Genomic DNA, 27,463 nt, shown 5'->3' with positions numbered 1-27,463 from the left:
GACAGTTCATCAGATCAGTGACTGAGCTGCTGGTGTGTGTGTGTGTGTGTGTGATACATGCGCAGTCAAGCATGCATTTTGTGCCTGAGTTTATGTGAGTAATGTGCAATTGAGTGCATGTACAGTATGAATGAGTGTGTGTGTGTGTGTGTATGACTCAAGATGAATTACATCCCAAAAACTCTGTGGCAAAGAGAGACAGAGGGAGACAGAGCGAGAGAGGTCTCTGGTTGCTGCCAAAAACAGTGTAGAGATGATGAAGTGATGCACTGAGAGCAACAAAAACAATATGGGGGGGGGGGGGGGGGGGGTCCTCAGTGGATGGAAGAAACAAGAAGTGGCAGGCAGACAGAAACAGGGGAAGAGGAGGATGAGGATAAATTAAATGAACATAGAAATGAAAGAGGAAAGAAGGAGGGAAAAAGGGAGAGACGCCAGAGAAAGACAAGAGAGATAACCCCCCCCCCCCCCCCCCCCCCGATGAATCCAACCTGTCCAGCTCAGTGCAGCTCTGACCTGCAGCCTGCAGCAAGTAGGAGGCGACTTCAGCTCACCACGTTATACATCCAGTCCTCCAAACTAAACTACAGCGTTTGAGTGTTTTTGATCTGGCGTCTTGTTTTTCTTCTTCTTCTAAAAGTGTAACAGAAATGACCTCTAAGAACGTTTCCTGACCTCTGCGCTTGATGTTACAGGAAGATGGCGGTGAAAAGAAACCAATGTTGACTCTCAGTAGGAGATGGGATGTGAACAGCAGTGTCACATGTCAAAGTCACTTTGTTGTCCCATCCGTCCACCTTAACCCCCCCTAAAAGGTTCAAGGCTCTATAACAATATAAAGTTATATTCTACCATTGTTCCAGGCGGACAACAGTCATAATTCATACGACCACTAGAGGTCAGGTAAACATAGATGGCCTGTAGCTCATCTTTCAATAGAGGAGAGCAGAGGACAAGATGGTTTCCAGAGAGTGTGTGTGTGTGTGTGTGTGTTTACCATGCGTAGGTAGTTCATGAGGCTGGTTCCATGCTGCCAGATGAGCGGCGAGGTGCAGCTCAGCGGCTTCACTCCGATCTCCTGACTGCGGTTCAGCTCCCGCACGGCGCTCACAACCACATGAACCGCATCGAACATCAGGGCTGATGACAGCTGCAACACAAAATAAAACACAATACAATACACAAAACTGGATCTTACGATGGAAGCTTGCCTGTGAAAAACTGTCTTCTAACAGCCCTAAAGCTGCTGTGACAAACCAAACAGCCTCCACTAGCTTCTACATTTCAACAAAACTATTTCCTCAGACTGGTTTACTTAGTCTATCTTGTGTGTTATAGAAACAGAAAATAAGACATTGTGGTTCTGCAAGCAGTTAGCGTGAACATTAACACCTATGAACTGTAGTGGTGAGCGTTGTCCCCCGTACGCAGTGTTATTGACTTTGAATCTTGCTAGCCTAACGTTAGCTTTCTGGCTCACAGCTGAGCTGAAGGGTTCTTCCATTGCCAAAACCAAACTGGGAGCAAAAAAGTCTAAAAAACAGCGTAGCGCAGCAGAGTGGGTGATTATTCTGTCCTTTGATTGTATATTGTTCATACCAACACTGAGGCCTACACAGACAATAGAAACGTGTTTGTATGTTTGTTCATGCTTCTACAGGCGGCGAAGCTGCTATCAGCGGCGCTCGGTGTGCGGCTCGTACGGCTCAGTGATCCTGTCAGAGTCTGACGTTCTGGTCTGTTTGGTCAGTTGTCAGTCAAACTGACACTCTGAGGGAATCAGACAAAGTGTACGGAGGCAGAGCTGCGCAGTCTGTCGACGGCTGATAAAAAAGATGGATGTATGACTGAGTGTGATTGAAGTTCTCTCCGAGTCGATAGTTTCAGGGCTGGATGACGATAACTAATTACAGTTTGAAGAGACAAAGATGGAGGAGGGAAGATGAAGACGGAAAGAGTGAAAAATAATTGGCAGCTCTCACCAATCTGTCGGCCCTGCAGCTGTTTCCTCCGGTTCACAGGACTTTAAGTAACCGCTACTTTAGGAAACATCAGGCCTTTACCTTGAGATCATGACCGAACTACATGTCAAGGTAAGACTTGGTACTCCCCCACACTGTGGGCGTGGATGACCAGGGAAAGGATATGGAGCTAAGAATTAAAATGATTTATGTGGAGAAAATAAACAATTGTTATTGTCTCAGGGCTGCCAATGAGACAAACAGCTCTGAAGAGACTGATTTGTCCTGATGGGTCCTTTCATTATGGAGGAGGAGGAGGAAGATAAAGAGAAAGATCGATGGAGGAGTCGTGAAAGAAACAAAACATTACAACAACTGCACATCATGCACCCAAACCGGAATCTGCAGAAATGCCCTTGAGCAAGACTGCACCCACGTTTTGTTGTCTATTTGTGGGCTGTTGTTGTTGTTGTTTTTAGGCATTTTATCTCCAGATCGTAACTTCCTTTTCTTTGTGATTTTGACATATTTAACTGTTGGAGATCACAACTTCATTTCATTCAAGATAATATGTATTCTTATATTTTGTTATTGAACTCATCATGTGGAAATCACATCTTAGTTTTCTTAATATCTTGAGACTCATGATGACATTTTTATGTCATCGTCTCCACACAGAAACAATGGGTTAGGGTTGGTTGAGTTGCATCATGGGAAATGTAGGATCCAGTGTTCTGGGAGTTTGACGCATACTAGGGACTAAAAGTCAGGATATTTCTGCCTCTGCTGCTTCGATTTCTGCAGTCCCCCAACTTCATGGAAATGAAAAATAGATCACTTTAGTGGTTGTCTAAATCACGATTTAAAATTTGCAGATTGAAATCTCTCTAAACAGGTTGTCAGGTTGTCAGGAACCAGCTGCTACCAGTTGATTTCATTCAAAACTTTAGATTTTGTTGATGATACTTTAGAAAGAGACAGCAGATTCTCTCACCGCTGGTCCGGGGTACGGGCTGACATCGCAGTCCTCCTTCCAGGACAGGTTGAGGCTCCTGATGAACTCCAGGTAGAAGGGATGGCTGCTGTTCAGCATGGAGAAGCCCACAATGTTGGACTGATCATTCACCACGTCGTCCAGCCGAAGCAGAGGGAAGTCCTGGAGACAAAGGAAAAATAAGCTACATCTTTTGTCCGTCTGTGTCATGTGTGTTCTGAGAGGCAGAAACAACAACCATTTAAGATCTCAGCGGGGAGAAACTCCCAGACGAGTGAAGGATGAAAGAAAAGCAGAAGGAACAGGAGGACAGGAACAAACGGAGGGCTTGATTTGGGGTTTCTTTTGCAGGCTGCACAACGTCGAGTTCAATTTTTAAGTTCAGAGCAAGCTAACAGAGAGAAAAGGTTTTAAAAAAGATGGACATCAAACGCTGGGGAATTTCAAAGAACTTCAAATAGTCCTTGAAGGCGAGTCGGTGCCACGCTGAGCTCTGCTGCTGAAACAAGCCAGAATCAAACTGCTGCTCGGCCCTCGGAGGGTTTGTGTTTGCGCTGAAACAGATGCTGACACCGAAACATTTAGCTTCAGGTGTGAAGAGTAATGCAGGCAGGGTCACGCTGCAGCCTTCAGAGACTGATGACTGAAGCCAAACACTGCACCTGCTGCTTCCACCTTGAATCTGCTCCGCAGCTGAACTCATGCTGTTAACTGATGAATTGATTTTATTGTATTTATCAATTCAGGGCTCCAATGAATGGAAACATGAACTTTTTGATGAATTGTTAAATGTATGGAATGTAAAAAAGAAGTTCTCAGATGTTTTCAGATTCCTTGTTTTATCTGAACAACCGTTAAAAGCAGTAAATCTTTGGAGAAGCCAGAGAATATTGGTGATCAGTGTAATCAGGACTACTTTTAAAAACAGGAGTCTGCAACGTGTTTAACATGTTCACCACTGGATGTCGAGATACTTTACAGGACACGTGGAAACTTGTTGTTATGTTCATGCTGTGGTTTATTTTCCCTTTTTGATTCTGGAAAGCATAAAAAGAGAATTCGAGCTAGAAGTTGTCAACAAGTGTTGGACGGACTGTCGTCATCATCATCATCATCATCATCATCATTTGGCTGCGTTAAAGATATTCTGGCACAGAATCTATCCGGTCTGCAGAAACGGTGTCTGTAGAGGGTGTGAGGTGGAGGGGAGGGTTATTGTTTTCACTGAGCTTCAGTCAAACATCCAGGGAATATTCAGACCCTGGAACCTTTTCTGTCCAGCTGTTTAGCACAACTGCTAACCTGTGTGTAAGGTTAATTTCTTTTTCCCTGAATCTGGCCAACCCTGATTTACTTAAACGCGTCCCAGCCTGTCGGGAAGCTGCTGCTGCTGCTGCTGTTGTTGCTGGTGTGGTTTCCAGTTGCCAAATCAATTTCAGCTGCAGCCAAGTACGCTGTCAGACTGTGTGCCTGCCAGCCGTGACAAGAGCGTTTGGCTGGAGGAGTCGGAGCGCAGAGGCCAGCTCTGCTGAGGGAGGAAACACTGCGACGGTATCCCAGAAGGACACCAGTGATGCTGCGACTGCAGGAGGACGCTCAGTTAGAAAGCAGCAGGTCAGTGGAGACAGTTCCTGTCTCAGAGTTTCAAAGAGCAGTAAGGAAGATTTAGATCCTTTGCTGCTCTATTCAGGAGAACACGGCCGTCATATATCTGCAGGGGTTTGATAAGGTGATTGATTAATACCTGTGACTCACTGATTACTTCACCCCCCCCCCCCACACACACACACCAAAATCTTTGTTAGATTCATGACTCAGGTGTCTAAATAAAGTTTTGTAGACTTTGTACAGAGTGGTGGACAGAAAAGTAAGTACATTTACTCAAGTAATTTACTTGAATATTTCCATCATCATTATTATTACTATTCTTATGATTCATGCTTCATACTTCTACTTCTACTTTTTACTTCACTATATATATATATATATATATTTTCCAGCTTTAGTTACTATATATAAGATATATAAAAACACATAATAACCAAAAAAAATGTGTGATCCTGCAGTCAATTAGCTGAAATGTAATGAGCTTAATCTAATGTTTGCTTTGACCCTCATTATACGCAGCTCATCGTCTTGTATGGAAGCCATATTTTCTCATTTTCTGTGTGGTTCAGTCTCAGCGCTCTCGTCAGCAGCAGCCTGATGAGAGCGCTGAGACTGAACATGAGCAGTAAAACCACAACCAGGAGCTAAAAGAGGCTAAAAAGCTCCCTCACACTGCAGAGCTCTCTGACATTACAGGAAATCATTTCACAAGATTTTATGAAGAGACTTAAATGCCATAAGAAACATAATGAAACATCTCCACAGTCTCTGGCAGCTGCCACCTCCTTTCCTGTGTTGTTTCTCCATCTTTTCCGTCTCAGACGGCTCAGAGAACCAGCGGCGGTGAACTCTACGTGACGTCCGTCGTCTGAAACCCGCTCGTCTTGTCACAGTCAGCAGAGCGTGTTTAATACAAAGTTAAAGGTAGGTCGAAGACAGCGCTGCAGGTGTATGAGTGTGTGTGGAAGTGGTGAAGTGGGGGAATAATTTTACTTTTGGTCCTTATCCAGGGTTCTGAGGGAGGGGGGGTGAACGGCAGTTTCGCCCTTGGTTTGGGAGCGCGGCGTGGAGTGCCCTTGCGAATGGCTCCGTTAAAGTCTGTGACACGACGGTGTTTAGAGACGAGGCGGAGATCGAGACGAGTTATTATCTACGCAAAGTCTCTTCGCACAAGGGCACGACACTGGACAGTGAAATTATAATGATGACAAACGGTGTCGGGCCGGCATCTGTGATGAGCAGAGAGAGAGGAGGACAGGAGTTATGGGTAAAGAGGAGATATATGCAGGCAGAGGAGAAGAGGGGAGGGAACGCATGAAGAAGGGAGGCCTCTGGACACCTTTGGTTTTAAGATGTGGCCCACAAAAGTGTAAAATATTAGTTTAGTAAATATGAAAGTCACACAGATGGAGATGGTAGGATGAAGACGATGATGACACATTATTATGGATGATCATTGATAGAAGAGAAGAGGGTTTAGGAAAAGCAAAGAGGACAGAGCAGGGCGGGATAGACGAGGAGGAGACTTAGGGAAGGAAAGGAAAATGAAGACAAAAGGAAAGCAGGAGATGAGAGAGGAGGAAAGGAAAGATGAAGACAACAGAGGGAACAAAAAAGATTGAGAAAAGCAAAGAAGTAGAAGGAAAAAGAGGATAAAGGAGGAGATTTAGGAAACAAAACGAAAAGATGAGGATCATCGTCTTTATGAGGATGAATAAAAGAAGTGGATTAATGGAGGATGAGTGTGAGCGTGGAGAATCTTCCTGATGAAGGTAAAGGCGGTGCAGCTCTTACCATGGTGGTGAGGATGTACTTGTAGAAGGCTGACGTCATCCCCAGCTCGTTCGCCTGCAGGTCACCAGAGGAGAAGAAGAAGAAGAAGAAGAAACTGATGTCAGTGCTGTGAAAAAGGAAGTACACATCCTGCAACTTTCTCTGAAGAAACACGAGTCACAGCTTATTAAAAAGAGGAACATCTGCTCTATCTTTCCTCCCTGCACACTAGTTTGTCCCACATTGGAGACAATTATGTTTCACCCTGACAGTCTGTGTCGCAGCGTTCCTGCTTCTTTAATAACATGAAACAACCTTGAAACAGCGATTATGTCTCCGAATACAAATACAGGAAGTGTCAGTGATGAAAGCTGTTCAGAGAAGTTTGGGGAGGTAATGATAAGAAGGGGAATGATCAAATTTGGCTAAAAACTGAACGTTCAGCAGACGTCTGACTGATAATTGTCTCCAGCAGACCTTTGGTACCAGGCCAGGATGCTTGTTGACGCGCTGATGTTTGCTCTCAGTGATGGAGCTCACCGTTTTCCATCATGGTGAACTTCTGTATCTTTGCCTCCAAAGTAAAAGACAAAACAGGTTGTTGGTCCGTTCCCTCTAGAACGACACACAGAAGTGTTTCTAGTGTTTTCTAAAGAGCTGACGGTCACTGGTGTGTGGGCGCATTTAACACGCATCATACTCCGCTCGTGTGTGTTGCCCTGTAGGATCAGCTAAAGATCAATAAAGGTAAAAACGTGACTTTTGGTGAGAAAGGAGAAGCAAGCGGCTTCTTTGTTTCCGTCACCGTGAAGTGCTGATCATTTTCCCTGAAGCGTAATTAGACTAATATTATATTTCAGAAACATCTAATAATTTCTTCTGACGTCAGGGGCTCTTTCTTTGAGGGGAGGCGGGGCACCTCCACTATAACACCATGCAGGACACCCTGAGGTGCATCACTGCTTAGCATCCACACTCTTGATGGAGTCGGTACTGAAGTCTGGATGCGATGACTTTGAGTCTTTGTACATGAAACCTTCCTCTTTAAACTGAGCAGCTGCTGCTTCAGACTGTTTACACGCAGAATCTGACAGAACAACTCTCCCAGTGTAAATGTTCAAAGCCAGACTGGGATTTGAACGAGCAAACTGACAGTGAAGAGCTTCAGACTGACTCTGTCATTAATCCATTAACCTCCCACACACCGTGAGCTTATCTCTGCTGTATTCTGCCTGCAGGAGCTCAGCTTAACAGAAACACAGAAAACACGACAGAGTTACTGAGCGATTTCATTTTGTATTCAAAACTTCTCAGACCCCCCAAGGTCAGCGGGCAGAGAGTGGAATTACAACCTGCCAAAAGCAGCTAGATTTAGTTTGGGGCTGTAAAGTCTGTCGACTCTACCGGCCAGTTTGGCAGGAAACCAACGCGTGTCTGAAGGTCCTGTTCTACTCTGTAAACACCACAGAGGAAGAAGAAAGCAGCAAATAAAGATGTTTCACACAGACAGAGGAGGCTCAGAGTCCCTTATTTCATACCTGACGGTGGTGGAGGGGCTCTTTATTTCAGGTGAGGCGGGACACCTAAACCCTGCTACGTGCTGGAAACTGTATCTGTACATGAATGTCCGGATAATCTTTCTTATATTTACTCGCTGCGTATTAATGCTACAGTTCCCATCATGCTTTGGGTAATGTAAACAGGATGTGTAATGTCGCCATGGATTAGCTGCCAGCAGCGACAATGAAACAACTATCAGTGGATAGCTTTTGATACTGATGCAGCCCTGGAAGGTCCAAGACCAGCAGCCGTTTACAAAATGGCAGCCACAGTTTCAGCAGTTAGCTAGCGAGGTGCAGTAAAACCTGAGACGCCCTGACCTTCCTGAGGATGTGGTAGGAGATGGAGGCGTTGGCGTCAATGATGATGGTGGCCACTTTGTCGTCACGGATCTCCTTCAGCAGGGGGGTCGGGTCCAGGCTGTCGTCCAGCATTCGCACCGACAGCGTCTCCCTGGAGATGAGGAAGCGGTGGACCAGCTCCTCCAATCGCAGCAGGCCTAAGGGGTGGAGTCAGGAATCAGGAAGTGCAACAGTAACGAACCTCATAAAACAGATCAATAAATACGTCAGCCTCGATGAATGAGTCATCGAACCTACAAATCACATATAATAAAATGTTTGGAAGGAGATTATTAAACAGTTCAAAATCGGATAAGAAAGTTTCATTATTAAAATATTCCCTGAGTAACTTATAGAAAAGGCTGCTGCTCTTGCATCATCTCAGATTTAACATTCAGAGGCGGCCGGCCTCCGCCTCGTTTCCTCGTCCGTCCGTGACAGACGCAGCCGGCGTGTCTCGTCTAATCGCCGCCATAAAGCGTTCACCGCGCCGCCGCTGGGTTTAACTGGCCGACAGCAGCGTTCACGACAACAATACGGGCCCGTTAAACACCGCCGTTAACAGGACGAGCAGCCGGACCGGAGCAGCGTTAAAACAGAGAGGCGATCGATGAAGGAAAAGAGACGGAGCAGGAGAAGAGGACGGAAGCAAAGGAAAGCAAAGAGGAGGAGAGGAAAGGAAATCCACAGCAGCATTTAAAACTGTGACATTTCACAGCTGCCATAAGTGAGTTCAACTCTGGTGAACTCTGACATGTTGTTGTTGCAGGTGCTGGATCACAAAGTGGGACTGAAGGCCGAAATCACACAAATTATTCTGTCTTACAGACACCTTCATCAAGCTTTTGTCCTTATTTTACAGAAATCACACAGTTTTTATTACGTGTTCTTGTGATTTTTAGCATTATATTAAAAAAGGACCCTGCAGTTCTCTTTGAAGAAGAAAACTAAACATTGACTTTTCAAGCGTCTCTGAGCCGTTGACACCACCTGACTTCACCACCTGAACGCTGCAGCTTCTGAAGCGACTGTATCTAACACCAGCAGAGCAACACTGAGCGGCCGAACATCCAAGTCAAGTCTGTTATATTTATATTGCCCAATATCGCAAATCACTATTTGCCTCAAGGGGCTTTAACATCGAGAGGCGAGCAGAAAAACACCAGGAACGAAAAAGGAGCTTCAGCTCATAAAGTTACCAGAGAGGAAAAAAAGCTGGATGAAACCACAGAAATGAGCAGCGAGAAGCAGAAAGTTAGTTGAAGTGGACGAGGCGGGCACACACACACTAACGCACACTAACACACACTAACACACACTAACACACACTTGACAGACAGACTCACACTCTGCTTTGGCACAGACGAGGCTGGCCGTCGGGTAGCCGAAGGAGCGCAGGATGGACCCGATGGCCAGGCTCAGGTCCTCGTTACTCGGGTAAAGCGTCACCGAGGCGAAGCGAAGGTACGGCAGCTTTGGGGTTTCCTCAGGACCGATCTTCACATGAGGGATCTGAGGGAAGGAGAAGAATTATCAGACAGGAAAATAAAAGGAAAGGAAAGGTCAGCTTAGGGGGAAGAAAAGTTACTGAGAGAAAGAAGAAAGGAAAGTAAAGAAGGAGAAGATTGAAAAGGAGAACGGGGAGAGAATGAGAGGCGTTACTGGGAGTTCAGATAATAATACTCTGATGCTCGCTGATAATTAAGTCTTTGTTCAGTTTCAAAATAAAATCCGAAAATGGAGCAAAGCCTCGATCATCGGTGATACGAGGAAAGAGAGTTTGTGTTCACCTCCACTCAGCCGAAACATTAATATCAAAGGATTCATGAGAAAAAACAAAGGAAGAAGAAGGAAAATAGAAATCTAGCAATTTTAGCATTATTTCAAAAAGGGGAAGAGAAAAGCTCAGGAGGTGTCCAGGTGAGAAGGGTTCATCCTCTGGGAAACATGCATGTGAGTTCCCCATGAAGCATGGAGGGACCATGAACCCCAACGTTTCCTAACCAAACCTTAACTGTAGAGGCTGCAGCTGAACTCTGAACTATATCATTCTTGACACAACAATCCCAATATTTAAACTATCATCACATCTATGACGGCTGGCCTTGTGTGTGGCAGTTCAGGAACAACTTTGAGCAGTTTTCTTTCCAAAGAGGACGGACAACGAACTAGTTCTTTTCTAGCATAACCTGCCCCTTTGACCTTTCTGGGGTCTTAACATACAGTAAGTAACGTCACCTTTATCAAATGTGTCAGCCCGGTTTGAGGCAAAGGGAGGGGTTATCACTTCAATACCTTCCAACAATTTGGGTAATTATCTTTACACACACAGCTGTGAGGATGTAAAGCCAATTTCAAGAAAACACAAGGGTTTAGACTCATGCAGAAGTCTAAACCTGTCCAGTTCCTGGCCCCCAAAGGTCCCTACTGGAGGGTGGTACCCTCTGATGGCCCAGGAACTATGGGGGCAGAGACTGCAGTGCTGAAGCACATCTGTATGTCACATCTCTTTCTAGTTCCTCAGTTTAGTTCTGTTGTACTACTGACTTTGTACCTTAAAGAGTCTGAGAGCTTCTCATTGATTTCAGAGACACTGAGAGTCTTAAAGCTGCTCTGTTTCAGTTTAAACTCCACGGAGCAAAGGTCCTGTGACTGACAGCGCCTGTATTTAATCTGAAAAATTAATGACAAATTGAAAAATTAATCACATCAGTGATGAATGAGGAATCAGGTCAGAGGCCAAATGTCCCGTGTGATCCGCCGCTCAGTTCACACCTGCAGAGGTTTAAACGGTAAACTGTAATTAGCTCAGCTGGGCCTCACTCTGATCTGCAGAGCTTATTTTAAATCCAAGCAGAGAATCCAATAATATGAGAGCTGTCAGGGAAAGGGGGGGGGGGGGGGGGTATCAGGACGGCGAGAGGCTTAGAAGGAGATGCAGATGGACTCAGGCAGGAAAATGGTTAAACAGAAGTTAAAGGCTTTAAAAAGCTTTCAGTGTCCCTGCAGACAAATCCACCTTTAGTGACACCTTTACCAAACATCTGAGGAATGTTGTATCTTCTCGTAACATTAAACATCTTTTTACATCCAGGGTTCCTCATTAGCTGCGCTATCAAGATTTTATATCTCGTGTTTCATTTTGAGACACATAAAGCACACTTAATAAAAACAGTGGCAATAATTAAAAAGTCAATATTAGTTGTCGTCTGAGGTTTAAAATGTGGAAGTAAAGTGAAGTACAGCTGTTGTAACATCACACGTGAATCTAGCCACACAGTTATTCTACAGTGTAACAGTACTAATACTGTTTAGCAGCCAGATGTGACTCACCTCTTTCTCCCCACAGATGTGACTGATGGTGGACCCGGAGGCGGGGCTGGAGGCGGGGCCAATCACTGAGACCACGCCCTTCGGCAGGATCTGACACACTGAAAGAGAAAACAACCAAAAAAACCAAAGGGTTGTATTAGAAGTTCAACCTGCGATAACTGATGTGTTGGTCCGCTGCTTATTTCCACCTCTAAACCAGAACAGATAAACCAGGACAGATAAACCAGGAGCCGGGAGAGAACCAGGACAGATAAACCAGGAGCCGGGAGAGAACCAGGAGAGAACCAGGACAGATAAACCAGGAGCCGAGAGAGAACCAGGACAGATAAACCAGGAGCCGGGAGAGAACCAGGAGAGAACCAGGACAGATAAACCAGGAGCCGAGAGAGAACCAGGACAGATAAACCAGGAGCCGGGAGAGAACCAGGAGAGAACCAGGACAGATAAACCAGGAGCCGAGAGAGAACCAGGACAGATAAACCAGGAGCCGGGAGAGAACCAGGACAGATAAACCAGAAGCCGAGAGAGAACCAGGACAGATAAACCAGGAGCCGGGAGAGAACCAGGACAGATAAACCAGGAGCCGGGAGAGAACCAGGACAGATAAACCGGGAGAGAACCAGGACAGATAAACCAGGAGCCGGGAGAGAACCAGGACAGATAAACCGGGAGAGAACCAGGACAGATAAACCAGGAGCCGGGAGAGAACCAGGACAGATAAACCGCTCAGCCTGAGTTGGCAGGTTAAGGTGGGATCCACAATTGTGCAGCAGTACAGCTGCCTGAGCCTGACCAAATATGTTTTTGGCCAATGAAAAGTTCTTGTTTCCCCTTTTTCTCCTTCACAGAAATAAGATGCTTCTCGTTTTCTGTATTTCTGAAAGGAACACAGAGAAGATCCACTCAGCAGGTCAAAAACAAAAAGACAGGCCTGTGTTTAATGTGGAGCGCTTCAGTGACATTCAGAAGCGAACATCAGGTCCAGTCTGTTTTTTGAGTTTGAAACAAAAATAGAAAAACAACCTTCTTTTTTTGGATTTTAAAACAGACACAAAAAAACAGAACGTACACGTTTAATATGGATGTTTTCATTATTGTACTGTGGTTTGTACGTTTGTACATGTACACAATACATCGTTTGTACTGTACAGTTTGTACCAGCTTCCTTTTGTGTGTGTGTGTGTGTGTGTGTGTGTGTGTGTGTGTGTGTGCGCGCTCTGACAGAAAACATTAACTGCCTCTCTATCGGGAAGTCTCTCTTTGCGCCGCCGGCAGTTCCTAATCAATAAACATCCACAGCAGCTGCTCGTGCAGAACGCTGCGAGCTCTGCGGTCACGACGACCTCGCTCCTACACGCTCCCGTCATCATCCATCCGTCCTTCTGTCCTTCTGTCTGCTTCCATCATGTTCAAGCAGAAAGTCATCAGTGTGACAAAGCTCGTCACTGGAGAACACGATCGATTAGTTACTCGCCTAATAGTTCCACAGAGAGCAGCTTTTTGAAGCAGATGAACTCAAACTGGTGGAAATAAACTCTGCTTCTGAATGCAGCCTTTAAAGCCGGTGTACTTGCATGATTCTTGGATCCACATGCATTAACTGTAAGAGTTGGCTAAATGACTGTAACGTAACCAGCAGGACGTGTGTTTAATAGATCACTGTTTGTCTCCTTGTTAAAACCACAACACCTGCAGCCTGTGTGTTGTGGTTTTCTTCTACTTGCTTCTTCCTTCTTGTTAGTCTTTAAAAGTTCAGCAGCGCTCTGGTTCCTGGTGTGTTTTCAAAGGAGGTGGAAGAGGGACAACAAGCAAATCATCAACAAGCAGTTGATGTTCTAGATTATTATTATTTACACGTGTGCTTGTGAATAATACTATAACATTTCGATTCATGCTGAGGGCAGTTAATATTGATTACGATGCCTTGAGGCCTTGAAGCCCCCTGTTTGCCCCCCGGTGAGCTGCTCTGCTGAACTTTATTGCTCTGGTCCACTTGCTCACACAGAGCTAGTGAAGTTTCCCCTGAAGGAAAACCTCCTGCCACACGACGAAGAGGAGACGATGAAGGAGAGGACAGTGACTTACTGGTGTCAGTGGTGTCGTACTGGGAGTCCTTCAGCAGCTCGTAGACGTCCACTTCCACCCTCGCCTGGGAGGTGCCCGCCATCATACTGTTGATGTTCTCCTTCGCCAGAACCAGCGCCAGACGCTCACCGCGACCGCACACTGACTGATCATCCAAAATGGCCGCTGGAGGGAGAGAGGGGGAGGGGTAGAGGGTGAGAACAGTGTTTTGGTTATGTAGATGTCAGATGATACAGTGGAGGTTACCGATGGGCCTGATGTTAATAATGGGGTTCATCATGGAGTCGTTCCTCTTGGCCTCCAGACCAGAACACCAACAAACCGAAAGGGACTTCAAACTTTGAAGAAGAGATTTGGTTCGTAGAAGGTGAAGCTGATTTCAGAATCCGGGTGGGGACGTAATTGTTCATTACAACCACTGAGGAGCTGTGAACCCCCAGAGGAGCTGCTCGGCGTCCAGTAGGTCAGACTGTGTTTGTACTGGGCAGCTCTCTATCTCACTATTTCAACACCAACCAGAACACTACAGAATGCATTCAATGTCTCTATTATCCTCTAAAAGACTTTTCATATTTGCCGTGTTTCCATGGCATTTCAGGGCAGACAACTACTATTATTGTTCTTCATTGAACCCACTTCACTTCCATGTCAGCATTAGCATTTGCAGTTCGGCTGAGAAAATACTGCCTTACAGCTCCAATACTTTGACAGCCAATGGGCTATTTATATGCTTCTCCTCATCCCAGTGACAGTGTTCAGGTGGCATTCGTCATCAGCTCCTTACTAACGTACGCGTTGACAACTACTTCATTGTTTTGATGGTATTCTTGGACAAAAGAACTATTTAGGATGGTGGTTTTGGAAGCTAACTAAACAAAACACGTCTGGAAAAGGTGACGAAGAAACTGAAGGAAACGCATCGTTCACATGACACAGCACATTCTGCCTGCACACGGGGTGAGTGATGCGTCTCTCCACAGATAGTGAGATATTTAAGTCTCTGTCACAAATAAACAATTTGATATCTCAAGATATAAGAGATAATTACATTACCTTCATCATAGTGATCATCATCAGGATTATTCAGTTCGTTTTGTATCAACAGGGGGTCCGGGGCTTTAGCCCTGAGTCTTTCTGACAGAGTAAAAATCTATTATCATTACAAAATGTAAATAATTGAATTCCACAGTCCCACCACCCCCAGCCTGTCTGTGTGTGGATGTAGAGAGACTGAGGGAGTGGGCGGGGCTGGGTAACGCCCTCTTTTAGCATGGACGCAAGGCAGCTGTCACTACACTGAAAAGGTAAGGTGTAAAGAAAAGTCCCACCGGCGAGCGCACTGCCCTTAGACCTGAGGACCACTGGCTCATCGACTAATGAAGCTAAGCTACGCCTGACTACGTATCTGTGGTATCTGCTGCAGAACGTGGCTAAGCTAACGTTCAATATCGTATTCAGTATAATACGTTTTTGAATACTGATCAAAACCTGAGGAGTCATTTTGATGTGTGTCTTTACTTGTATGCTTTCATTTAAGGTGCGTCTTCTTCACCTGAAAACGCTGCAGAGCACGAGAACACATGTACACCGGGGGTGTGAAGGCAGCTACAAACTGCCTTCTACTACAGGTGTAAATGGGACAGCCGTGCTCCAGCCAGGTGAAACATGACCTGTACAGAGCGCAGAGGAGAAAACATCACCAGCAGCAAGACGACGCACCAGGAAAAGATTTGATACCCGTCCTTGGATTTAAACAGGAAGCAGAGCGGAGCGTTCGCAGCAGCTGCAGCGAGTAAAAACGTCTCGTCATCGTTTCTGTTTGCTCCTGCTAGAACCTGGTGGCTGTGTACAGTAACACCTGCCATGTTTATTTTTGTCACCACCTCCCCTCCGACCCGCCTGCTTTGAATATTGAGCACGCTGAAAATCGGGCCGTGCAATGGGAGAGAGAGCCGAATGCAAAGGACGAGAACGCAGCAGAGGGCGAGCAGGTACTTCACTGTATGGAGAGAGCAGGTTTTAACACCAGGAGGTGAATGAAGTCTGCTGCTGCAGCCTGATCTGAGTGCTACATGAGAGCTACACTTTCTTTCTCCTCTTTAAAACACAGAAAAGAGGAAAAAGAGAATTTCAGGCTCAGGACTTGATTACAAGCCTTAAGATGGATTTTGTGTGATTCATCCTTATTTCCCCGTTTCAGCGGACACTGAGCTGTAACGCCGGAGAGCAAAGACGCTACACAACCAGACTAAAAATCAAAGTGAATGTGCTGCTGAGACTCAGTAACAAGCAGAAAGTTTGCTGCTGCCGCTGGGGTTTGTTCTGGATTTGATTTGTGTTTCTTCAATAATTAACGCCTCTCAGGGCGAACTGGGAGGTTTATCGTGTCCTTCCTCAAAAAGACTGTTGTGGGTTTTGGCAGTTTAGGAAAACACAAAGAGAGCCCGATGGTTGGTGTTGCTCTCTGAATCGTCGTGCTGTGGAAAACCTCCTCAGGAATACGACTCCAGAAAGAATACAAATACCAAGAAGTAGTCATCATCATCATCATCATCATCAGACACTGTTGACTGACATCTGAGGATCTATATTTAAGACCTCGAAGAAGAATCAGAATCAAGTTTACTGCCGAGTAGGTTGCCGTGGTACATCGGTGCATAGCGATAAACACAGTAAGTAGAAAATATAAAGAAAGAAAAAGTACTGCAAGTCAAGAGGTCGAAGTGACGTTATTTAAATGTAAGAGCTGCACAGTTTAGTTGACAGCATGAAGTATACAGAGTATAATGTGCGCTAATGTAAGCTGTCAGATATATAAAAAGTACAACATCTCTCTGGAAGAGGAGAGAAATCAAATAGTACAACTGATATATTGGCTGACTGTTTGTCTTAGTGGAAAAAGTTGGTGCTTGTTGGAGCCTAAACGGAGAGAGAGGTAGAGCTCAGGATCTTCCCAGAATGCCCAGAGCTCGGGGGGGGGGGGGGGGGGGGGGGGGGGGGTGAAGATGAAAGGGGAGATAAAGAGACTTCAGCAGTGTTCAGACACTATCTCTGTTTACAGAATATATGGTTCTCTGGGTCACTGTGACCACACACACACACACACACACACACACACACACAGGCTGGTTAACAGTGCTGGAGAGAGAAGATGAAGATGAAGATGAAGTACTCACAAAGGGTCAAACACTTGAACTCTGAAAGTTTCTGCAGTGGAGCGACTCTCTTCTTGTGAAGCCCTGAGCGGCGAACAAAGATGGCCGCTCAGGGCTCATTAACATTGAAGTGTGGAGAGACAGAAGGAGCAGGTCTGAGGAGGGGAACAGGCTCCGCTCACTATCATCCATTAAAGAACAGGGACCTCTTGAGGATTTCTTTGGACCTGTTACCTGAACTGGATGTGACTCATCTGAAGGTTTTTCTCTGAGAAACGTCTCCAGTCGACTCTGGAAGCGAGGCACATCACTGTTTGTCACGTGCACATTTTATACAAATTACTATCAGCTTCTTGAAATGAAATACCAGCTCATTTCCTCTGTAACTGGAGTCGTTTCCATTCGCTGACACTCTGTTTACGCTGCGGCACTCGGTTTCATTCCTCTCTGTGTGTTTCCGTCTTCTTGCTGTGAATTACCTCCTGACAGCCCTGTTTACCAACTCTGAGCCCAACTCAAATTTAATATCAAATGTTTCAACTTCATTCTTTACGCTGGTGGTAAAACGCCTCCGCTCCCGTCTTCCTGCCCGCCGGGGCACAAACATCTTGTATTAAAAGTTGTAGAATGTGTCGAAGAGCCGCAGTTGTGCGTTTTGTTCTGGATTTAAGCTGAGACGCGACGATAACAGTCCTTTTATCGAGACAGACAGAGCTCTGAAGGCTGATTTTATTTTACCCCTGGAGGTGGTGTAACTTCAGAAAACAGGTTTTCTTGTCACTTCCCACCTCTGAGCTTCATGCATTTGACATTCTTTGATAGGAGTGTGGAAGTCTGGACTCTGGGGGCCGCAGGTAGGTCGACGGATTCAACGAGACAAGACAAAAGGGAGACTAAAAACAACAAATCGCTCCGTCGGCCCGGGGGTGGAATCACAGTGCTGCAATCCTCCGGTGGCTGGTGTCCTTTCAGAGGCCAACAACACTCCGACGCTCCTCTGTGCGTCGGCCAGTGTATTACAGTGTGTGTCCATGTTTCTAACATTGATCTTTTTCGGGGCGGGCCACCCTGACAGCATAAGATTTGGTTTAAGTGGAGAGCTGCTATGTGGTGGGAAAACTGCTCCCTGAAGAATTCAGTTGTTCATGCAGGAAAACAAAGAGGTGAGAGCTTGGAGACTTCTGTTGTCTCTCGTTTCTTCTTCACTGTCCTCTTTTTGTGTCTGAGCCCTGCCATGAATACGTTTCAGACTTTCACAACAAATCAGGATCCACTTGTGACTCGAGGGAGGGTCACGTCGGCCGGTCCACTGTGGTCCAGACTGAAATATCTCAACAACTATTGGATGGATTGTGAGGACTTTTGCTTCAGTCGGCCCCCCCAGCCGAACACAAACCAAGTTATACGTTACATTAACGCACCCACCCCCTACTGGACACTTTATCTGGACACTTTACTTTATTTTGGTCACTGCACTGTTTGTTATTTATCTTATCTTATTTTTATTCTTATTCTTGTTTTACCTTTTATATTCTACACGTTTGTCGTCAAAACAACAGCACCTTCAGACCACAGCAAATTCCTTGTAATGTATGTTACTTGGCAATAAACAGTTTCTGATTCTGATTCTGAAACTTTATACCTCTTGAACATTAACATGTTAGCATTGTGCGCATGTTAGCATGCAGACGTTAGCATTAGGCCTCACAGAACCGCTGTCTTATGTATCTCTGTATACAGCATGTGCTATATGTGAGTATAGTGTGTGTCACTGTGAGACAACAGTTTCTTGGAAGCATAGGAACTTCTTTAGATGTACTTCATTTAGTCACTTTCCAGGTTTTCCTCCTAGAATTAGTGTGTAGTTTGGATTTAGGACGCAGCTTCAGTCTCTTGGCAAAGAAAACTTTAAACTCTTACTCGCTGTTCAGACAGTTAATCAGACAAGTTATTAAAGGGTTTCAGATGTTACTGACTTTAGCACTGAAAACAGGAAAAGTTTTAGAATTGATCTAAAATTTAGGATGGAAGATGTGACACATTTTCCTCCTCACATTTACCTCGGTGTTGTCCTGGCTTCTGATTGGTCAGTTCAATCACATGTTAGACAGAGCCCAGGTACGTGGACCTTGTGTTGAGACTTTTTCATTATCTAACTGTCTGATTCATTCTAATTTCTGGTTAAATCAAACCTCAGTTTTGCAGAGAAAATGCAGTTTCTGAGGAAAAGTGCTGACATGTTCCAAAAGAGTAAAACCATTCATATCAGAGAGAAAGCCTGCAGTTGTCTCTGAGAGGCGTTTAGCACAGACACTTTGTTAAAGTCAAGCCACAGGGCCTGTTTTTAAAAAAGTGGCGTTTTCTCAAACGGCAAAATCCTTCCGAACCAAGGATTTGTTTACTTCTGGTTTCTCTGGTGGGTCGATTCTCTTCCACTCCATCGCGGTTTATTCTGTTTATTTACTGCTTCTGTAATGTTTCTGACCTTTAATATTGAGCTGGTGGCTTTAACAGACTCAGAGGTCGCACTGAAGGGAACAAAGTTTTCTCCACTAAATGTCTGAAATTTAGATTCAGTTTGGGTTTTCCTCCAAAATGAGACGTTTGCCTTTTCAAATGAAAACTGACACCTTCGCTTATAAAATGACTTATGCCCCAATTTTGAAAAATGTACTTTAAGCTAATTTTGAAAGGATTAATGTTGGACGTCCTGCGGTGACAAACTACCTTTTACACACTGGCTGTTCTGAAGTTTAGAGATATTTATTGATGAATTTAAGCTAATGACTCCTTCAGAATGACTGATATCGCAGGTTGAAATAACTCACGGAGGTTTTTAGCAGCAGCTGAAGGACACTGATGCTGCTGAATCGTTCAAATCCTTCACTGCATTATTTACGCTCTTGACTTTTTAATCCTGCCAGAGGAGAATTTATTTCAGGCTCTTTTGATTTTCAAAACTATAAGTCACACACAGAGCGTGGACACAATAACATGAACAGCTGTGCAACGTCATGCAATCCTCTCACCACAGCCAGCATCACCGATACAGTTGGCTGTAGTCAAGCGTGCTCTGTTGTACCTGTAACCACACCCAGGACCTTGTGGTGTCACAAGGTCCTGGAGTACACATGTACATCACTGCAGCAACATGAGAAACTTACCAGCAAGATATTCACATGAACTGTGAGTTGTGTTGTTTCATTGGAAACTTTGCCGTCAGAAATGAGTTTTTGATGCATGGATGTATCATCAGAACTGGTAGCAGACATGATTATGAGTCTGAAGAGCCCATACAGTTTACTCTCGCTTTCTTGTTTGCTTCATGGTGGAAGACAAAGAGTAAGAACGGACTGTTTTTATAATGAAGGTCTATGGATTGTGTTGTTGCAGTACTGCAGTTGGCCACTCGGAGACACTGGCAGTGAGACTGACTCGTCGAATGGCACCCAGCCCTCTTAAAACATCCAGAGTTTGACCACTGCACTTACTTGCTTTCTTTTTGAGAGTTAGACGAAAAGGTCAGTCGCATGTCTTTGCACAAGAAGCTAGGGCCAGAATGTAGTTAGCCTAGCTTTAAGAGGGGGAAACAGCTAGCCTGGATCTGTCCAAAGTTCAAAAATCCTCCTACAAACACCTGCAAAGCTCCCTAATGACCATGTTATATCTAATTTGTTGAATCTGTACACAAACAGACATCTGGTTGCTTGTGGTTTTAGAGGGAGTTACATGGTACTAACTGAAGATTTCCCACCTCAGCATGTGCTGGGGAGTACTACTGCGTATGTTTTAAAGTAGTATGAAGCCTTCAGTGTCTCAGAGGGAGCTGAGTGAAGTCTGATGAATGTCCTCAAGTGATGTCACTTGAGTCAGCGTCCAAACAAAATGTTTGTTGGTGTGAAGTTAGAAAGAAGTGAGCTGACCAGACCTCTGTAGCTACATTAGCCGCTACATAACACCTGAATCTATGACCGAACTGTCGACAGTCGGGTTGTATTATGGGTAATGTAGGCGCCACGTTTGGACAAGGGGGAAGAATGTGTGGAATAAAATAGAGAGATCTCTTCTGTTCTGTTGCTGATCATTTATTTTAAACTATCCATCGTGAGTCCGACGCTGAACGTTTCATCTTCGTGTGAATCAGCACTGTTTCTTTTTCGTCAACCTTCTGATTCACAGATTGACTTCTTTCTCCTCTGAACGCTAACTGGCATGTGACTGGGACGTGCTGACCTGTGAGCTGCTGTGGTTGTGATTGGCCGGAGATCTGCAACATAAACACAAAGTTGCTCTAATCACAGTCACAGTTTCGGATCTGATCTGGGTTGTTTCTCAGCAGGACAGCGATGAATCTGCTTGTTAAACGTATGTGATTGATAATTAGAGCTGAGTCGTTCTTGTTTTGTGATTTGATTGCTGCTCATGTGAAGTGCTGGCTCTAATTGCTTTCTTGGAGGGTTTGTTTCCATGGATAAGACCGACGAGGTACTGAAGTACTTGAGTCGTCTGAGGACACATTTTGTACAGATTTTGTAAATATGATTCCTGGCCCACAGGTTTGCTCCTTTCTGTGTTTTGGCTGCTTTTAAAACGAGTTAAGGTGTACAGGTTTGTCACTGTGTTGGGTTTATAGAGAGATTGTCACTGTTGATCAGGTGTTCATGGATCTTAAGATTGTTTCCTATTGATCCACTCATATACTTCAAAAGAGAAAGATTGCATGAACTCATTCTAAAAAAAGTTTTTGTATCTTCCTAACTTGTTTATAAAAGAACTTACATTTCATCAGGACCCACTTTAGCAGTTGCAGGTATGATGTTTCTAAACTGATGCATAAACTTCAGCCACTTCAACACTCACGAGTCCCAAAATCATTATGCTCCCGTTTTCTCCCAGAACAACAATCGAAGCCACTGACAAAAACAAATTAGACATATGAGAAAGCGTTTTCTACAGAGACTCCACCAACAACACGTCAGCGGGGGTTGTTTGCTCAAACACCTGAAACTCTCAGTAGCAAAAGGAGATGACGTGTGAAGCTTTACAACCTCAAAAGCTAATTTAGCTAAAAACAAGGTGCTTGTCGGATTGCAAAAGCACATCTGAAACCTGAACCCCCCTCTACTCTTACTTAATTTCCCCCCGGGCTTTAGGGTAGAGGTCACGGTGGATGGTTGGGCCTATAAACAACTTGACGAGGGCGAGCTCGCTCAAACACTGATGAAGACCATGAGATACAGTCAAGAATTGTTTTAGTGAACGACTCTTACAGGAATGTTTCAGAAATAAATACAAACTACTGAACTTGTCTTGATTCCAAATAACACAAGAAAGTCATTTACATGATAATGGATCCATAGACAGCACGTGCAAACCCCAGAGATGCTGACTTTGGACTATCTATCCATGGCAACCATTTTCTTTTTAAACTAGCGGAGCCTTTTTCTTTTCTGCCCTGACGTCACCTGCTGTGACACGAAAGGACGTCGTCTTCGTTTGCATGAAGCATCCAGATGAATGTACGGAGACCCGCCGAGTATTCTGATGGTTGGCTACCGCACAGGGTCTCCTGCCCTGACTGACCTGAGGAAGACTACCGGTGTTGTCATGGCCGTGTAGAGTAAAGAACTGAGAAGGAGACAGCAGTGAGGATTGAGTACTTCTTTTATCTTTTGCTCCGTGCCTCCTGATGTCTGGTTACCTGCCACAGCAGCTCAGAAATCTGCCCTACAGTAGCCAGCGGAGGACAAACTGTACCAGCATCTGACTGCTGGCAGTTTCCCAACATGATCTGAGTCCTTGAATGACAAAAACACTTTCACACAGTCCCTTTTAATTCCCAGCTACTGAATCACAAACCTTGAAGAAATTTGGTTATAGCTGAGTGAGTTGGAGTGGAACTAAATTCGATTTTCCACCACCTGAAGAGAGAAATGCAGCTAAAAGGAAACATTCATGCACCTGAACGCAGTCAAAAAGCATTTCTGGCTGAATATAAACAAACACACAGTCTGACTGTTGATTGGCTTTATTATTTTTTTCCTACTTCAAAATGAGTCAAACCAGCAACCTTTGTGAGTTATTCCACCTATTTTAACCTTATTTGAATAAATGTCCATTCAAAACATAGATTTATAAAAACATTGAATAAAAACAAATATTTCACCTTAATGAAATGCAAATGAACAACTTAGGAGAATCCTTCATATGGGAGCTTTTATAATAAGAACTTTCCACTCTTATAATTAAGTCAGATTTTACTAAAACTGGTGCACAGCATATTTAGACCAGCTCAAGTAATTCTTCTGCTTTGTTGTTGGATTTAAGCCAGTCTTACTGAATATATAAGTCAAAACATAAATGCTATTTGTGCATTTTATTTTTCATATCTAAGGCAATATTTGTGAAATTGTGTTGTCAGAAATGTAATCCATTCACCTGAAGACTCATAATAACAGGGAAATATGTCATGCATTTAAATAATGTGCACAGCAGGAACTTTTAAAATGAAATAGAAACGTTTTCAACATTATTAGGTGTAGGGGTGATTTTGTTTTTTCCAATCCTTTATATAAAACTATCACATTGTTGTTTGTCTTCTTTTTTCCATCTATATACAAAATATGACTTATCAATATTTAAAATAAAAAGTGTTGTGTTGTGTGTGTATCATATTCTGATATACCTTCATCCTCTGTGCCAAAGAGCTCCATTGTTGTCCAAAAACTAACAAACTGAATAAAAGTGGACGTGGCCACCGTGACGTCCCCCGTTGGTTTGTGGACTACCGTTTTGAAGCCTCCAGTTTGGCATTTTGGCCGTCGCCATCTTGGTTTTTTGGAACCAGAAGTGACCATATTTGGACGAGAGGGTGGAGCTGCACATCTACCTGTACCTGCAACCTGACTGCACCTGGCTCCTGGCTACGCCGTGTGAAGCAGCGGCTAACAAAGTTAGCTTGTAAATGTAGTAAAAGATGAACAGCCGACTCCTAGAGTGTCTTTCAGTACAACCGAACGCCTCCGTCCAGATTAGGAAAATGTTTACTGAGGTCATAAATCAAGTGAGAAGTAGGGTCATTTTCTCATAGACTTCTATACAATCTGACTTCTTTAAATATGAATTCTTATTTTTCCCGTCATATATGAAAAGAGAGTGCTGTCTCTGTACGCCTCCTCGCAGCTGAATCCAGCCTTTCTTTGCTATAATATCATCTGAGAGGCTGAAAGTTATTTCCGCTGTAACTCCACTCATCATACATGAAAGAGACGTGTGTGTGTGTTCATGTGTCAAATGTAAGGGTGTGTGTGGAGCAGTCAGCTGTTACTAATGGAAGAGTGGAAGGTGAGCCATTACGCATCGCCAGGCGACCCGGTTGCCATGGCAGCTTGCATGTAAGTGCCTGCCGGTTTTGCCGAAGCCCCGCGTGATAAAAGCAACAGGGATTTGAACTCAGGGCCATCAGGGCTGAGAGAGGAACAGGGAAAAAACTGTTATCTGCTGCGAGGAGAGAGCTGAACTTTTACTTCCAACGTTAAGTCGCTGCTTTTATTGGATTTAATCCTCCTCTGAGGGGCGTGATGAGGACGGGAAGGAAGAGGTGCTGATAGCAGAGCGGCGCTCAGGCCTCGCCGTGAATCATGAAGGGGAGTCATGGAGACGCTCCCTGATCCGGTTTCTGCCGAGTTTATTTGCGCTTACAAATGATCCAACCTGGGACAGAAACAAAAGGAGGAAGGAAGAAGAAGAAATGGAAACACCGAGCGAGTGAGCGCCAAAGACAAAGGGAATCCTCGAGGGGCTCGTAAAACGGTAAACAAAGAGAGGAGATAGTGTGAGAGGAATCAAGATGGCAAACAGAGACGGCGGTGGGTGGTGAGAGGAGAAACAAAACGACGAGGAAACAGGAGAGGATACAAAAACAACAAACCGGAGGAGTAACGAGTGACGGAGGAGCGCTCAAAAATAGAGGCGATGCAGAGGAGGAGAGTGTGTTTTTATCTGTTAACACATTCCAACAGGAGAGAGAGAGAGCAGGACGAATGCCGAGAATATGTGTGAGTGTTTATTTATAGAGACTGTGGGATTCTGGGTAAATAATGACACTTTCCATCAGGTCTACGTCAGATCGTCTAACAACATCTAAAAAAACACCTTTTGATTGGGACTTGATGGTTCCAAGACCAACCAGTCCCAATAATGTCCCACATCAGGACCAACAAGTCCCAATCAAGTCCCAGTCCAGGACCAACAACAGGTTGCTGCTATCCACCCATTCGAATGTCATCATGTAGCATCATGGAGCACTTTGTAGTTTCAAGTAGAACGAACAGTAACCAATATGACATGATTAAAAACAACAGAGGAAGAGCTGCTCGGATCTGAACGTGATGAAACACGATGAAACTGACTCCAGATTCCCCAAAATATCAGGGGATACTGTTTTTGTTAAAGCACCACAATGGAAAGCCTTTATTTTGACAGCTGCAGTATTAACTGCACACAGGTGAGATGCTGTTCTGGTACATTCAGGGGTCAGTTTGGACCAGAGTGGTGTGCTCACTAGTTTAATATCACTAATTAGAAGTTTAGTTGGTGTGGTGGTTAGTGCACATGCTTCTCATCCACAGGATCTAATCTCTTTTAGCCTTCCTGATCTTATTTTAAGAAAATAACTTGCGCTTAAAACATGGCTGACAATGCAGATTGGGCATTCATGCAAACTCACTCAACACTCAAACAGCAACTTGGAGTTTAAATGAAGCTATCAACTCTGAAGGGTGTAGGTGCTAGCAGCAGCGGGGATTCAAACCCATGTCATGTGATGCACTCACCCATCCGGACGGCAGAGAGGGTGTTGGCCTGGCTGAAGGAGAGCGGTGCCATGGTCAGCAGCGGGACGACGACGTAAATCGACAGCAGCAGTGCTGGCAGAGCCGGCATCTTCCACTGCTCCTCATGGAGAATGGTCTGCTGGCTGCCTGTACCGCCCCCTGCAGGACAGGAGGATTCATTACTACTACATCTATAACACACAATACAATTTCACAATCTCCCACACATCTCATACTGAGTCTGCTTTTTAGTTACTGAAGTTAAACGCTGCCACACGTGTTTTTTCAGCCGCTCCATAAACACACAACACACGGCATGAGCTCCACAGCGTGCTGTCATGTTATTCATCAGCCGAAGCAGAACCCGTATCAGCTGAGAGGAGTTCAGGTGAAAATGCTGCTTGTTAAGTACATCAGATGGACGTCAGACTCCCATGATCCACACTGTCACGATACGACTCACACTGAAGAGAAATCACAGGTTTTCAAACAATGTCAGACAGTTGATCAATGAATGTGGAAAAAGATACCAAAATCTTTATTCTTCTGCCTGTACTGCCACCTGGAGGTCAGGAGGGTTCATTACCACGAAGGAAGATGATGTCAAATGAAGTTGTCCAAAGACTGCATGTGGAATCTCAGTACTTTTTTGGAGACAACTGAAATGTGTCCACTGAAACTGATCAGTTTTGTAATCATGTTTATTTCTTTGGTCAAATGTTAAACTTTTCTGTCGTTCGGGGTTGTGAGGGCACAGGTTGTGTTTTACATGTAAACTGTGTTAATGAGCTGGATAGTGTGGATGTAGTCTGAGAGAAAGCAAAGGAAACAGACAGGGAGAGACAACATAAGCTGGAGGAAAGGAAAGGAAAAAGGAGAAGGCAAAGTGTGACGATGGGAAAAAAGCAATGGCAAGAGAAGGAGAACCAGACGGAGGGAGAAAGAGAGGAAATATTAGAGAACAAAAGTGTGAGAGAGATCAAGAGACTATCACATGTTGCAGAGGGAGAGAGATTTAAAATGGCTGAGCGAGGGAGCGTGACGAAACCAGTCCAAATCTTCAAAGTAGATTAGAGACTGAAGCGAGATTTTTTCATTAGCAGCTGTGTGTGTGTGTGTGTGTGTGATGTGTGTGTGTGTGTGTGTGTGTGTGTGTGTGTGTGATGTGTGTGTGTGTGTGTGTGATGTGTGTGTGTGTGTGTGTGTGTGTGATGTGTGTGTGTGTGTGTGATGTGTATGTGTGTGCGTGTGTGTGTGTGTGTGTGTGTGTGTGTGTGCGTGTGTGTGTGTGTGTGATGTGTATGTGTGTGTGTGTGTGTGTGTGTGTGTGATGTGTATGTGTGTGTGTGTGTGCGTGTGTGTGTGTGTGTGATGTGTATGTGTGTGTGTGTGTGTGTGTGTGTGTGTGTGTGCGTGATGTGTGTGTGTGTGTGTGTGTGTGTGTGTTTTGCATGTTTGCTTTCAAGTTCTCAGAACAACAACACAGCGAGCGCAGAGCCCCGACAAACATCTACCACTGTTCAGTCCCAGCATGCAACTTGTTCATCTTTTCATCTCTGCGTGGACAGTTGAGTTATGTTCTTCTAACCCCCCCCCCTCCCCCCAAACAACACGGTCTTGATGTGTTCAGCCCGCCCCTCGCTAAATGTTTATCGCCGCCCTGCCAATGAGGCGTCCCACATGAATTTAAATGAGATTCCCAAATGGAATTTAAATTGGCTGGAGTGGATCGGGACGAGCTCGACGGCCGAGAGAAGAAGAGTGAAAGATAAAAGAGGAGGAGGGGGAGAGAGAGCGATACTGATGATTCTCATGATCA

At 44.7% G+C, this 27,463-nt stretch overlaps 1 protein-coding gene across 1 annotated transcript in view; it reads right to left on the bottom strand.

Moving 5' to 3' along the window:
* The window catches only part of LOC139298720 (glutamate receptor ionotropic, kainate 5-like), a 53,819-nt gene extending 28,066 nt beyond the window's left edge, over nucleotides 1-25,753 (bottom strand). The window contains exons 1-8 of the mRNA XM_070921450.1: nucleotides 25,645-25,753; nucleotides 13,656-13,820; nucleotides 11,571-11,668; nucleotides 9,584-9,749; nucleotides 8,217-8,395; nucleotides 6,358-6,411; nucleotides 2,956-3,117; nucleotides 998-1,150 (exon numbers count right to left, since the gene is read on the bottom strand). Coding sequence (XP_070777551.1) covers nucleotides 998-1,150; nucleotides 2,956-3,117; nucleotides 6,358-6,411; nucleotides 8,217-8,395; nucleotides 9,584-9,749; nucleotides 11,571-11,668; nucleotides 13,656-13,820; nucleotides 25,645-25,753 — 1,086 coding nt within the window. The remainder of the gene's footprint in view (nucleotides 1-997; nucleotides 1,151-2,955; nucleotides 3,118-6,357; nucleotides 6,412-8,216; nucleotides 8,396-9,583; nucleotides 9,750-11,570; nucleotides 11,669-13,655; nucleotides 13,821-25,644) is intronic.
* Between the last annotated feature and the right edge of the window lie 1,710 nt (nucleotides 25,754-27,463).

This window comes from Enoplosus armatus, chromosome 16 (genome assembly GCF_043641665.1).
Source record: "Enoplosus armatus isolate fEnoArm2 chromosome 16, fEnoArm2.hap1, whole genome shotgun sequence".
Taxonomy (NCBI): domain Eukaryota; kingdom Metazoa; phylum Chordata; class Actinopteri; order Centrarchiformes; family Enoplosidae; genus Enoplosus; species Enoplosus armatus.
This window is presented reverse-complemented; position numbering and strand designations above follow the sequence as displayed.